This window comes from Podarcis bocagei (assembly GCF_964188305.1).
Source record: "Podarcis bocagei genome assembly, chromosome: 6".
Classification (NCBI taxonomy): domain Eukaryota; kingdom Metazoa; phylum Chordata; class Lepidosauria; order Squamata; family Lacertidae; genus Podarcis; species Podarcis bocagei.
Window position 1 is genome coordinate 63,317,022 of NC_138130.1, and position 15,685 is coordinate 63,332,706.

The 15,685-nt window shown below is 38.6% G+C and overlaps 1 protein-coding gene across 2 annotated transcripts in view; it reads right to left on the minus strand.

Moving 5' to 3' along the window:
- The window catches only part of GBE1 (1,4-alpha-glucan branching enzyme 1), a 148,862-nt gene that overhangs the window by 27,511 nt on the left and 105,666 nt on the right, over positions 1-15,685 (minus strand). For both annotated transcript variants that reach the window (XM_081199739.1, XM_081199738.1), the window contains exons 13-14: positions 3,748-3,932; positions 176-307 (exon numbers count right to left, since the gene is read on the minus strand). In XM_081199739.1, the coding sequence (XP_081055865.1) occupies positions 176-307; positions 3,748-3,932 (317 nt within the window). The remainder of the gene's footprint in view (positions 1-175; positions 308-3,747; positions 3,933-15,685) is intronic.

Here is a 15,685-nt window from a genome sequence, read left to right on the forward strand (position 1 = left end):
TTTCCGGACATAAAAAGGGGGCAGGTGTTTCTAATCGCCTCCTCATGGTTGTGCTAAATGCCATGAGAAGAGGAAAGACCAAGTGAACCTGAGGCTCATTCACATAGTGCTAAACTAAGGTTTAGTGTTACATCCAAAATGAAGTCATAATGATAAACACAAATAGGAAAGGATATTTTCCAGGTTTTTCTATACCCACTCTGTAGTCTGTGTAGCTTTTAGATGGGTGGAAATTGAATATAAACAGAAGATTTGCCCTCTCAAAAGCAATAACTTTGTTTGATTCATGTTTTTCACTCACGTAAGCCTGCAAAAGATAAAAAAGGTAGATTTAGATGCTTACTAAAATGATTTTGAACTTAAACCACATAGAAGTAGGGCAATATGTATACCATCATATTCAATTCAACCAAGAGTTTGTGGAGATGAAAGAAGTTCATGTAAGTGACAGTTTGTCATGAAGTAAGTAACTTCATATAAGAATTCAGATTTTAAAAAGCTGGGTAAGCTATAATGGGGGGGGTAGAGGAATAACGAGCCTGCTATAGTGCTATATATTTCACTTTAGCTATTGAAGGTGGTGGTATGCATATCTGTGGAGAAAATCCACCACAATGACATCTGAGGATGAAATTCTTTCAAAGGCCCTGTCCTTTACTTCACAATTCTTTTAAGTGTTCTCTGTTCCTTCTTGCTTAGGCCAACAGCTGGATTGATGGAGATTTATGGCTGCACAGAATTTTACTTTTGACATGAATCTTATAAGCAGTGTCTTTGAGATGCTGCCTGTGTCACTTTTGAATGCTTAATCAATTTCATGTCAGTTTTGCTCAGGAGAGGGAAATGGAAAGTATGCTGAGTGAAGAACCTCATTGCTTAAGAAGAGGGGTGTTTGTGGGTGTTGGGCGGTGGGAGGAAGGAACCTCCGAAGCAATCCTTCAAGTGGCACACAATACTCTAAACAATTTCAGTTCACTATATATTATACAAACCAGAAAGAAATTTTGTTTTATAAAGTGGTGCTTGCTACATGTGTTATTTCAGAGGGCTATTTTGCTTGAACCATGCATGAATTACAGAGGGCTAATTTCAAGCTGGGAGAAGGCTAAATGGTACCTGCTATGTCACTGGAAGACAAGTGTTTGGTATTCACGTTGAACTGGGGCAGCTATTAGGTATTAATATCAGAGTTGAATACTGGGGTTTTAAATCTGTACTACACCCTGTATTCAGCAAGAAACTCAAATTTAAGCACATACAATGAGAGTGCAATCCGAATCCATTTATATTTGCTGCTAGAAGGGGTTAGCATATGAAGGGAGTGGTCATCCCCCAGCCTTTGATGTGGGGGCTCTGTTGCGGCTGCAAAAACCTTTGCTGAAGCGGCAGAAAGAACAGGAGGTAAGAAACTGCTGCTAGCAGTGCTCCTACTGGTGGTATTAGATGTAGGGATGCAAAGCAGGGAATGGGAGCAAAGCAGAGCCACCAGTGGAACCACTGGTTTCAAAGCTGCACCATCACTGTGAAAGAAACCTGACTGCGGCCCTCAGCTACGTACATCAAGCTGGAGATGGCATAGGGACAAGAAAACTCCACCCCCACCCATCTTCCTCTCTAGCCAGCGTGAGCAGCAGAGTTTGGGATGTGGCAGTGGATCTCCGCTCTGATGCTTTGTAGCCCAGGTTTGGCTGACTCTCTAAATTGCGTGAGGGTGAAGGTACAGTAAAAAAAAAAAGGTGCAAGAATTAACAACGGGGAAACTAAATACAATTAAGAGCAGATACAGGAAAGACTCAGATTTACTAAAGCAGGAACCATGTGCACTCTTGCCTGTGTTCAAGTCTCACTGATTCAGTGGGACTTGCAATAAGAATGTATAGGATTAGGCTGAACAGGAATGCCGGCTCAGAGATCAGAGGTCTGGTTTAAAAGTTATACAGTAATTGACCTCATGGTGCTATTTTTCCTATACGGGGTTTTAAAATCTCTAAAATAATCCTTATTGACAATGTGCTGCCTGCCTATGTGTAAGAGAAAAGCAGAACATTTATTAATACTGTAACAAACAATTGGTAGAGGCACCAGGACAATTTCGTACTAGTGCGTGGCCAGATAGGATGTGATGAAAATAAGAACTAACAGAGTCTACTATGACACCATTGGCTATTGCATATCTGCTTTGCATGTTAAATATGAAAAGGTATTAATTTCCAATGCAAAATCTGGTTGAATCAGAAAAACAACAAACCGTGGATGGCACTTTAGACTAATTGTTTACCTATGAAATTAATTTCCATAAGATGACTCATTCTTTAAAGTTCTATGGTTATTTTACTGCTGCTGCTTCTCTCTTTCTCCCTGAGTTATAGAGCTGCAAAGCTTTCCAAAAAGTCTCCTGTGGCAGCAACTGTGATAATTAAAAGCTGCAATCCTATCTATTGTCAACACAAGTGCTGACACAGTCTGGGAAACGTGCGTAAAATAGCCTGCGAGGTAGAGCAATGAATGCATACAGCTTGTTAGTTATCTTTTGTTCCTTTAGTATCTTCAGCATCCTTTATTTCTTCATACTTACGTAGCGCTCCTTTACTGCTCCAACCAATTCATATATATTAACTCAGTAGCATATGTAAGGAAGGTCAAGAAGGCTAAGGCTGTGAGATATTAAATAGCCTTAAGCAAGTCCCTGAGTTCATGGCAAAGTAGCATTAGAACAGGGACTCAACACCTAACATTCTTAGAACCAAGCTTCACATTATGTTTAATCTATATAGTGCAACTGTGTCTCTCATTTTTCTTAAATTAATTGCAGCTGCCAAGGAGGGATTGTTGTTGTGATTACGGCTGGGAGAAGAATTCCATCCTCAGCCATGTCTCCCTTGAAAATTGTGAGCCACCATGTGGCTCTGAGACTTAGCAAAATAGCTCTCATTGGTGCCAATAAGCATCCTCCAGAGAGGAAGTTGATCTAAGAAAAACCAGAGTGATTGCTGCATGCTTTTCATTATGTGTTGCATGTTGTTTGATCCTGAATGAGCTCCCTTAAAAACATAAGGGGATGTCAGGTCAAAGGCTCAACTAGTCTACCATCCCATTTTCCATAGTGACCCAGCAGATCCCACCAAGGCAGGAAATTAAGGGACTCACCCCAGCACCTGGTATTCAGTGGCAAACTGCCTCTGAACATTTTCCAACCATACCATGCACATAGGGCTGCACCACTGATGGTAACAAATTACCGGGCAACATGAAGCTTGCTAATGGGAGCTAAGAATAGTAAGAAAGCAAGAAATGTAGCACAATAACTGAACCTGGCAGTGAGTTTATTTGCAGTCTAGTTCTAAAGTTAAGTGGAATATTGACATTATGATGACAAACATTTAACAATTTATTGAAAGCTAAAAGCATTTTCTAAAAATAAGCACAGTTATTATTATCAAACAAATATGTCAAAATAATTTAAACATTAGATGAAATCTAGACAGTTTTATTACTGGGCATAAATAAAATAAAATATATCAAATGGAGGGGAAAGAAAAGATATTTCTTTTCATGGTAAACAGGAGACTGTTTTTCATTGTTATATGAACACAACATCACCACTCATATGTTTTGAAAATATGTTAAAAGGAGAAAGCAGAATATAAGAAATTGCTTTATTTTATTTTCAAATGCAGTTTACCATTAGAATTTCAAACATGCACAATACTTGTGACAAATGCAAAAAACTTAATGTATATACTTTACCGGAGGTGATGAAAGCCAGCCAAATCTTTCTTCCAACTTGTTCATATCTCTGTCGAACTCATTTAGGAATCGATAGCGAAGAAGCTGATCATCAGCTAAATGAAACTGTCTCCTGGCATAATGGTAGCTTTCATTATTGCCTTGTCTGGGAAAGTCTAACCATTCTGGATGCCCAAACTCGTTACCTATATTAAACAAAACAAAGATAAAGAGATACAATATAAATAAGTCTGCGATAGTTAACACCTCTCCAAGACGCATTTAAATGCATAGTTCTTAAAAATATATACTTAAACTATTTTTCATTAAATATTTTTAATGCAAGTTTTCAGGTCTTTGAACCAGGAGTGGGCAACTTTCCAGAGGCCACATGCCAACGGTGGAGGGTCAATACACCACATTTTATTTTAAAGACAGTGCTGACTCTGAGGGTTCTGAAAGCAACAAATGATCCACTAAGAAGACCAGAGACTAGACAAGAGACTACTGGATGGGTGGGTGTTCCATTGTCACCAGAACTGTGGACACTGTAAAAGTTGCACTTTAATCATACTATGAACAGCTGAGAAGTGAAATCTAAAGTAAAACAATTAGCAGGTGGCTTGTTTGACTTGCTTGCAAAAGTATTCTAAGCAATGTATTCTCTCCCATGCTAGCTGACGATGGTGGGGTTTATAGTCCAACAACATCTGCAGATCCCAACATGGGGAGAACTGTGTTACATGACGTTAGAGGGAGGAATCTTTCCTCCTACATATTTTAATCTGTGTTTTAATCTGAGGATGTTATATAAACCAAATATTAATGTATGATCAGGCCAGCACATTTAACAATGTTTGCTTTTTGAATGCAACAGATGCATTAGATCGGTTGGTTTCTCCTCTTGCCCACAAACCAGGATCAGTCTTTCCCAATTTGGTGGTCTGCAGATGTTGCAGAATTGAATGTCCATCATCCTCAACCACTGACCATGCTGGTTGGAGCTGATGGGAACTGAAGTCCAACCTACATCTGAAGGGTACCAGGTTGTGGAGAAAGTCATCTATTTCATAAACTCAAACAGAAAGACAACTTGGAGAGGAATGCTAAATTCATGCATGGAGTCTTCATTTGAGGCCTTCCCTGAGGTTTTCATAATTAGGAACCATAAAGGAAAAATACAGTCAGTTGTGGGAGAAGCTATGCTTATAAAAATATGTTTCTAAACACTGTTCATACTTGGAATACTAGCTAGAAATATTAACTGGGGCAAAAAAACAAATCTATCATAAAAGAAAGCAAAAACAAGGCACAAAACGCAAATAGTTTTGAATATTGCCACTTTGTAAATGAACCACCAAGCAGCAAATTAAATTTCATCTTGACATATGCAGCCATTAAGCTCCACATTCAGAAAAAAGCAAACCATCACAAAACACTAACATAAGTATGAAGTACTGTGCCTGAATCACAGAAAAACAGTGAAAGTGACCTTGGGCTAATAATGGATTGAAAATATGATGAAAATGTTGGGAGAGTATGATAGTGAAATTTGCATCAAATCAAAACAAGAATGCTCAATTTATAAAAATGGTATTATATGATGGTATCCAAATTCAGATGGGTGCTATATACAATGTATGCACACATTCCTATCTCATGTGTGCTAGGTAAGGTTAGGAAAGACTTGAGTGATGTGAATAAAAAACAACATGTATTTTGGAGAGAGGTATAAAACAAAAGGTAGCTTAAATAAAAAAAATTTAAAGCCTTGTAGAATTTCAGATCAACATAACATTTTAGCCTTAAAAAGAATGCACTCTCAAGTTTAATCTCTGAAAAGAAGCATGAGAGTCAAAAGCCATTCTTGTTCCCCCAAAAATGTAGTACACATGGATTGTCTAGAAAATGATGCTGGGAGAAGCTGTACTTTTCTAGTCTACATTAGGAGGGGAAGAGGAAACAGGAGACAGACAGTGGCAGAGATGGTGATGATGATAATAATAAAAATTTATTATAATTTCTCACCCACCTGACTGGGTTGCCCCGTCACCCAGGGAGGCTTCCAGCAAAAATACGAATAAGGCATACAAAAATACAAATAAAACTTTGCACACGGTTACTCCAGACTAACCATAAGTTGTAACCAAAGTTTGTCTTTGGGTTTATGGCTTAGGGCTTATCCAGGAAAACTAGATGACAAGGCTGGGTTTGAATGATAAACTAACCAAAAACAACAGCTTAGCTTAGTGCAGCACAGCAGCCAGAAAGGAGCAAAGTGGCTGTGATCTCTCCCAGATCCTGCACATTTGCACTCAGCCATAGTTTTGCTAAGCATGAAATGTGAACTAGGCTACTGAGTTTAAACATAACTGTGATTCTGGCTGTTTTGAGAAGTAAACACTTGGCCTTTCATGCCTACACTTTAGCCTGAAATGAACATAATGCTATGTGCATGAACCTTGTGCTTGTCATTGCTCACTCACCTCTCCTCATTCAGCACTGACACAAGGAGATTGGGAATTTTTGTTTCCATTTCCCAATGAAGAATCACACCCAACTGTAATTAATCATAACTATAGTTTATTGATGACTTCATTATACACCTTTAGGCGCCAGGCAAAAATGTTCCTTTTAAACCAGGCCTTTGGTTGATCTGATTGACATCCTATGCCCTTTTAAAATGTGGCTCTTTTTTTGGGGGGGGGGTGTTATTGGCTTGTTGTTTTTATTTTGATTATATATATATTGTGATTTTTATTATGTTGATCTTGTTCTGTGAACCACCCTGAGACCCTCCGGGTATATAAATTCAATAAATTATTGTTATTGAAAGTAGGCATGACTAAACCACAGTTGCACAGGCTTGGGCATAACAATGAACTACGGTTAATTAAAAATAGAACCCAATGCTTCCACTCTTCCGGTGGCTACTCCTGAAGAGCAGGCCAAAGTGAGCAAGGCTCATTCTGATAAAGCGCAGCTTAGCTTTAAGTCTGAACAAAGCATCTGTGGTCTTTATTCTGTACTTGGCCACTAGAAGATTTAGCAAAACAGTGAAAAACAATAAATATCCTTTATAAGAGGGAAGACAGTATAAGACATAATTTTATTTTTATTTTATTAAATTTGCACCCCAGCCTTCCTCCTAAAGGAGCCCAGGGCAGCAATGTGGTGTCAACACTGCTGCCCACCCCACCGCTCAAAAAAGCCCTCACATGTCAGCATTCTGGATGCCCATGTGTTATTTGTAAGATGCAAACACATGAACAAGCTAAACCAGAAGGACGTTTCTTCAAGCCAATGCTACAATCCCCTGGAATGCATGGGCACCGCAGTAGGTTTTTATCGAAGGATCCAGCCAATGGATAGAAGCAATATCTCAGTACGTGATGAAGTATTTTCAAGCAGAAGGCCCTAGGTTCAATCCCTGGCATCTCATCTTAAAAGAATCAGGTAGCCCACCTGCAAACTCTCTCACCACCCAGGGAATATAACAAGTGAACAGAAAGAGAACCCACACAACTGACGCTGACACAAAATCTCACACGTACAGTGGTACCTTGGGTTACAAACACCTCGGGTTACAAACACTTCGGGTTACAGACTCCGCTAACCTGGAAGTAGTACCTTGGGTTAAGAACTTTACCTCAGGATCAGAACAGAAATTGTGTGACAGCAGCGGGAGGCGCCATTAGCTAAAGTGGTACCTCAGGTTAATAACGGTTTCAGGTTAAGAACGGACCTCTGGAACGAATTAAGTTCACAACCAGAGGTACCACTGTACACTAAGTAGAAGAATATAAGCATTCCCACCCCACCCCACTCCACCTCTTTCCCCTGTTTCCTTGTCTCACAACAAATGAAACTGATCTGTAGAAGGCACAATGCAAGTATTTTTGTAAACTAAGAAATCTTTAATAAAAAATATTTTTTTTAAAAAAAGTAAGAATAATCAGGTAACAAGTGATGTGAACAATCTCTGCCCACCGTTAGAGCAGGGAATACTGTAACAGATGGACAAACACACAGCTGCTTATGTGGTTGTCACTTACAAATGGTAGCCTTCAAGAAAAATATCTGCAGGATTCTCCTTTTGTTTTTCATTTCTTGCACAACCAGCAGCTTTAACAAGTGGGTAACTGAAGATTTCTGAGCACTAAAGTACTATTGGGATTTCTTTCTCAGTAATTAATTTCTTTTCCACCCTCCACTTCTATGTAAAGGTCCAAACTATAAATTGACAACGAGCCAGCTGCTACAAGTGATGGAATGTGAGACAACAATACTAATTGGGAGTGGGGGAGAAAACTCCATTAGCTTAACATTTTGATTAGTAGATGCTTTTATTTCACAAAACTATAATGAATATTAATTTCACATAGGAATTAATTGAAGTATACCACTGTGTATATGTGCATTTGTGAATTACGATTTTCTATGCAGACATCAATGAATAAACTGATATATTAAAAACAGCCATGCTGATGCGCAGTTGTAAGGGAATCTGTGTATTAGTGTTGGCAGTACATGGTGCTTGCAATTTACCAGTTATGGATTTAGAAGGTGTACTAAAAATACATTTAAAATTCTTGCATAAAATTACAGTCCTTTGTTAGTGCCTGTTAGGACTGTGGAAAAAGATGATCATCTGGCATCTTGGACAACTAATGCTCTACAGTTCCTTTCATGCCATGAGCTAATGGGATCTTTTTAAGGAACACATCTGGGTCCCTGAAATTTTGCTGATTCTATAATGCTTGCATTTGTAGACAACCCTCTTACCCAGGAATATGCCCAGGAGACTCAAAGCATCCATTATCCTGAAACCTGAAAGTGAGCATTTGGCCCTGTTGACCAGAAAAGTCAGGAAGATTATTAAGGAAGACTATGCTTTGTATGTTTTTGTTATGTTTTTGTCTCAGTGTAGACCTCCATTGTAAGTAAGCTACCAGCATCACAATAAAATTGTAAGTGGTCTATGGATTGATACTAGCCTAAACAGTAGAATTTAGAAATGAATTTACCTAGAGTTGAAGTCAAGGCAGAGGCACCTACAGTGTGTTGATGGAACATACCAAAGATCTTTGAATCTAGAATGGCCCTCTAGTGCAATTTTCCAATATCAGGTTATGTTTCCCAGAGGCTGCAAATTTAAAGCAGGATGAGGATGGTTCAACTGGCAACACCTTTACAAGTGATTTAGCTCTCCTGAAAGAAGAGGCACTTATTTCTGTGCTTTAGAAAATGATGGGTGTTTATTTAACGCAGCCACAGTGCTGAAAATACAAAAATCGTTACAACTCAAGAGCCAAATGATTTTGCATTGTTCTTTGCTATTATAGTCATATAGTTCTTTAAATATATAGTTAACATGAAAAGCATAAAGCAGCACTGATCTGAGAAAGCAGTTCATCTAGAAATGCCATCAGCATGTCTACATAGCCCGGGGATCCACCAGATACTTAATTATACTACAAAGAGGACTGAAATAGGTGTCAAAATTGACAAGCAACAAAGCTATCTAGGAGCTTCACAACTTGGTGCAAAAAATGTGCAAAACAACCCTGTCAAGATATTCCAGCAAACTCCCCCAGACTAGCTGGCTCTAAAAAGAGCCATTAAACTTGTCATTTTTAAAAATAGAAAACTTTTGAACATCCCAAGTGACAGATGTCAAGCTTCATGAATGCATTAATATTCATGAAGCAACAGACATTCAAAATTACAAGCCAGGATAATTTATATCCTGATTCTTATGCCGTTGCAACCCACCCCAAACCCTCAGACACGAAGCAACTACTAAATCCAAACGTTTTATATAGCGCAATACTTCACACTTATTTCAAAGCTGACACGGAGAAGAGATACATTCTTGTTGATAAATAGAGTTTACCACTGTCTAAAAGGACTATGATGACAGAAAATGCGTCAGGGGGAAGAGCACAGAAATGCATCTTGCGCCGGATGCAGGAAGTTTCCCAAATGGAGGGAGCATTCAATCCCCTTAGGGCCTTTAAAGCAAATTAGTTTACTGCATGGAGAATGCATAGACTTTGTGGAGAATCCCAACCACTTTCCCCAAGATAGTATGACAGTTGTGGGGAAATCATATTTCTCCCAAGCACGCCATCTGCTACTTGCTGATAAAGGGAAGACATGATTTCCGTCCCAGCTAGTGCAATCTGTAGGGCTTTATGGATTGTGGTTCTGCAGATGCCAAGGGCATGTTTTGGGTAGTGTCTCGCTATCACGGGAGACCAGAGATACATCCTCTCCCTTCACCACCACCCTGTATCTGAATCGTTTAAAAACCTTTTAAGGAAAATAATTTACTTTATTTATCTTGCCTGCTAGAGGTTAACCTCTCTCTACCACACTACTGTAGCAGGAACACTCATAAAGACTTTTAAAATGTAAAACAAAACTAGGTAGATATTTTGTGGGCATTTTTTCCTTCCGCATAATTCAGCAGCATATCAAAGGTAAGCCAGTTAGTTGCAAAAGGTATTTCATTTCTAATTCCAACTTCGCTAATCAAGATATGGGGAAATCCTTAATAAGTGAGGCTTGCAGTTGGAATGTGTCCCAGATTCTATGAAAACACTGCCTAATCTTTATAAATCGACAAACATTTAAAGCAATATGCCAGTGCTGAACGAAAACATGCTATTTCAATGTGATTACCATTCAAACAAACATTGAAAACCATATTTCTACAAGTCTAGGGGGCAAGAGAGAAACACTACCACTTAATGTTCATAATGCAAAGCACAACTGATGACTAAGGCTGCAATCCTATATACACTGGCCCTACGTTCATATTATTAAAACTTATTCGTCACTTTTTTTCTTTTTCTTTTGCCAACGCAACCCAAAGTGACTTACGATAATGAATGAACAACATACATTAAAGGCGCCATAGAATAAAGCATAGAAAAATCTAAAGCACATTCTTGTTTTTAAAAGGCAGGATTATTGGTCCATGCTCATCTATACTGAAATGCAATGGCTGTCTAGAGTTTCAAACAGGAATCTTTCACAGCACTATTTAGATGCTGGGGGTTGATTGCACCCAAAAGATCTGCTTACTACTGGGCTACAAGCAGTCCTTCCTCCGAAGATGCTTCAAATGTTTTGAAAATAGCCACCATTGAACACAAACATATTTTGAGCAAACATTCATTGGCTCATACTGAACCAACAGCTCATGAATCAAGCAATGTTTCAACCAGGTATAACTTTCTAAAATAATTATCTTAGTTATTATTTTAATTATCTTAGTTAATGATTCCCTTATGGGTTCAGTCAGACGGTTTAAAATTGTGGGCCCCTGTGTGCGGCCCTCACTGGGATCCTGCTGAGTATGGAAAATGGTAAGAGCCACTATTTTGTCTTCTGTACATGAAAATTTGTGTTTGATCACACAGAGTTCAGTAATAGAAGATGCCATAATGTATCTGCAGATCCATTTCTGTGCAAACGGGCATGCAAGAATAGACACAGATCATGCTATGACTGTCATTTTTTTTCTACCATGTTGTTTTTAGCAAGGCTGGTAAATATATGTAAGTATCAAGTAATGTGGGTAGTACTAGTCATGGAACCGTCATCTTGCACATACTGGTACCTACCGGAATGAGTCCCATAAATTAAAGAGCCTGGTCGTTTTTTAAAAAAATCCAGTGTGAGCCAGAAAGCATCAATGCAAAAAACTGCAACTGAGTCAGTACTAACATGCCACTTAAAAATGCCACTCTTTGTCTATGATACAAACTACTCTGTTTAGTAATTAAAAATATAAAAAACTTGCTGGAGAGAGCATTTGTGTATATTCAGTGTTGTCAAATATATTTTCATTAGCCTTGGCAACTGCATCACCCAGGAATATTTTACAGGTAAAGAGCAGAGAGCAAACTCCCACACAGTCATGAAGCTCACTGGGTGAGCTTGAGCCAGTCACTTACTCCCAGCCTAACCTAACCTTCCCCACAGGGTTATTGTGAGGATAAAATGGGGAGGAGGAAGCATGTATACCCCCTTGAGCTCCTTGGAAGAAACGGAGATTTGAATGTAATAAATAAAATAAACACGTGAGTCTGCCTGATACCAGGCCAGACTTTTTGTCCATCTAATTCGGTATAATTCCTCCAGCATTCTCCAACCTACTGCCCTCCAGATATTTTGGACAACTCCTATCATCCCTGTCACCTACCATGAACTAGGGAACACAGTTCACTAGTGTCTTTCACCTGATCCAGTCCTTTTAACTGGAGATTTCAGGGAGGAAACTTGATACATTCTGCAAGAAAAGAATGCTGTCTACAACCCTTATTCAAGGTCCATAGCTTTGATGCACTCATAAAGCTCTCCTGGCAAAGCAATCTATGCATGGACGTCTTCCTTCATTTAAGTCAACAGCTAGCATCTCTTACTCAGGAGCTTCGGGTATATATTACAATTTGATACACAATAGGCTCTGGACTGAATGCTATGCCTTTTAAAATGTAAAGGGGGAACTCTTTTTCCATTTCTTTTATAAAATTCTTGCATTTGATGAATGCATTTATCTTACTGAGCAAATGAAAATTGTCCAAATATAGCTCCCCTACATTTCGGAAGGAGATGCCTTCTTTTTCTAGAACTACATCAATTTCAGCCCTTAGCAGAAAGGCATTTAAATTTTTATTGTATTCTCTTACCGCTCAGCAAAAGAATTTACAAGGCAAACATTAAATAATTCTTCATGGATATTCAAAGTTAGATGACATATCTGTATAGTATAGAGTAGCACAGGTAAAAACAAAACAAATGCTTATACTAACAGTAAAGAAAGACATTTGGCCAAAACAATCCTACTGTCTTTAGGATGACTGCTGCAATATAGATGGGCTGCACAATGAGAGTGTGGGAAATGTGCAAAGAACTAAATCCATATTTTGAGTGCATCTTAATTTTATCAAATACAAAGTTCAAAACTACTGCAGAGAAAGAAAATTGTCTATCTGCAATTACACTCCACAGGTATTACTCCATCTGAAAAGACAATAAAAGGAGCCTATAATGAGATTTCTAAATATAAGTGCAACAAAACAATATGTATAACCAAAACAAATGACCCATGTTGCATGGATATCAGATGAAGCTGGACATCCTATTTGATTCCTTTCAATGTGTCATCTTGTCAAGATGTATTTCAGGAAGAAAAACCTAAGCACACAGTGAAAATGTATAATACATCCATTTGCAGGAATTTACATGGCTCAGCAGTAAATACAAAGTACAGGAGAAGCTGAAATATATTTTCTTCATCTTTTTTTTAAAAAAACAACAACAACATGAGATTTTTAGGCAAAGCTGTCCCAAAAACGATCGCTATAAATAACAGCAAGGTAGAAGTTAAAAGCGTGAAATGCTTTTTTCCCTTGCCAGTGAGGGTTTGAGATAGCTTAAAGAAGTTGAGCAAATTTGTGTTTTTAAACATATGTGAACTAAAGCTGCTCCCATTATTAACAAGGGTAAAAAGCCTATCAGTTTACAAGATGCCCAATTAGCTTACTGTTTTTAATTCCCATTCCCAACTTCTTCTACATTTTCCCTTCTAATATATAACAACTATTATAATATTGCAACACTTTCAGACACTTGTGACATTGCCTAAAATTCCAGGAGACAGTATGAGCAATCCATATAATTATGGCTAGACTTAATCACCAGAAAACCAGGCGAGAAGGCTCATGCATTCAATGAGTTTTGCGACTTATCACAGTTGATGGGCAGTCAAGAAAAAGTAAGCTTTCTTAGTACTAGTTCCTGTTCTCAGAGAATCCCGGATGATATTTGACTTTCCCAAATTGACAAATGCTCTCAAAGCGCCTCAGGAAAAAAGAAATAGGAAACATCTCATAAGGGAAAATCTCACTAGACTTCCAGGCTCTGAGCATGCCTAATGTAACCCCTTGGATCCTAAACTATGAAAGCTTTCAAAACAAAATTGCAACATAGTTTTATGTTTAAAACCAAGCAGTAGCAAAGAGTGCACAATGTTACCTTGGCTATAATTTTTTTAACAAAACAATGCGATAAAACACTGTATTTTAACAGGATTGGAGGAACCTTTATCCAAGCGTCTCATGCAATGCATGCTTACTTGGAGAGAGACAAGAGGGAATACAAAACTTAGAAGCAAGTTAGAAGCAGGGAGATAAAAAGGGGTAAAGAAGGGTCGGGAAAGAGGTGAAATGGAAGGTAAATTCATACACTGACAGCCAAGGATATTGAGATACCGTATCAACTATTTTACATAAGGACTAACAGAACGTTATCGCGTTCAGTCTCTGTAGGCAATTCTGGTGGAGTGTATGCTTTTTACATGATGCAAACCCTTTTATCTTCTTTCTTCTATATCTTTGACAAGGAAATGCTTTGAAGAAAGAGCATTAAAGGGTTTTGATGAGTCACACGATGCGGTTCTGTTAAGTGACATTAGTCCATTTGCCACTTTTCATGCAATCAGGTTCGCTACAGAAAGAGGAAAGAAAAATTGGGGCCATTTGTTTTCCTAACACAGCTGTTTGATGGAAGGTCCCAAATAGTGAAATCCAATGTCACTTGGGCAAATTGTATATTCAGCCCATGTGTTTCGGAACAGAGTTTTGTGCCTCATCTGCTACACTCACAATATTTACTGAACAATTTCGTCTCTAGCATGTGACAGCTTTTTCTTTTCTTTTCCTATTTTATCATTTTTAGACCATGCTTCAGTACAGATATAGATATATTCCCCCAAGAGGTGGTGATGTAGCAATTAGAATGCTGGAATAGGACTGGGGAGACACAGATCCTCGCTCCCACTTCAGGCGCCCTAGGGCCAGTCACTTACCGTAAGGATAAAATAAGAAGGGGAGAATGATGCATGCGATTTGCAGCTCCTTCAAGTAAAATTGGTATATAGATGTGATAAAATAATAATGAAATAATGAAATGAACAAACAGACAACACATATCCAACAATGTTATCCCACAGCACATTTCCCAGGGTAACTTTGTCCTACTCTACTGCACTTACATGCAGCACACCAAATGCCAGAGAACGGAAGGGGCAGCAAGAGACGCCCCCCTATCTTTCCCTCTCTGTGCAGCCTTGCAAGTGGAGAAGGGACATTGGTAGAAGGGGATGTTTTGGCAAAGGTGTGTTCGGGACACCACCAGGGAGCTCATGGGATTCCACAATGGGAGAAATATGGGATATAAATGTAAAAGGGAAAACAAATGATCTCACACAGTCAGCCCCCCACAAATAGCCCCTCCTACATTCAGGTGGCAGGTTGTCTGAAGGGAGAGGATGAACAAGATAATTGGACAGACACAACCTGCTCAATGCTTCTTTGTGGGTTTCAGGTCAACGCTATCCTGTGCTATTGCTTGAACATGGAACTGTTTACATGGGCCACTCCAAAAGTCAACCTCAGCTACATGCAAATAAAGAAACTATTTAAAAAACAACAACATTGATCTCTCTTTCTCTCTCTCTCTCTCTCTCTCTCTCTCTCACACACACACACACACACTTAAAAGATGTTCTTACTTTTGGAATTAATGGTTGAATCATAATCATCTACCACATCTCATTTTAGTTCTCTTTTCTTTTGAGTTGCTATTAGTCAGTCCTAAATTTATGCTCTCTCCTTATATTTCCCTATTTCTCAAGTGGGTCAAAATTGCGGTGCTCTAACTTGATAATACATCAAATGCTTTACCAGTGGTCTACTACAAACCTGAAAGGCTTAATATCTTGTAATTGCCCTGCAACCCATACTTATGGCTCTGTATTAATACAACATGAGTGTGCACAGAACATACAAAGGCAAAACTACTGCCCTATAAATACAGGAACAAAACAAGAGTGGGAGGGAATGAAAAACACAGTCATTTGTAGGAAGGATGGCTCTGATCAGAA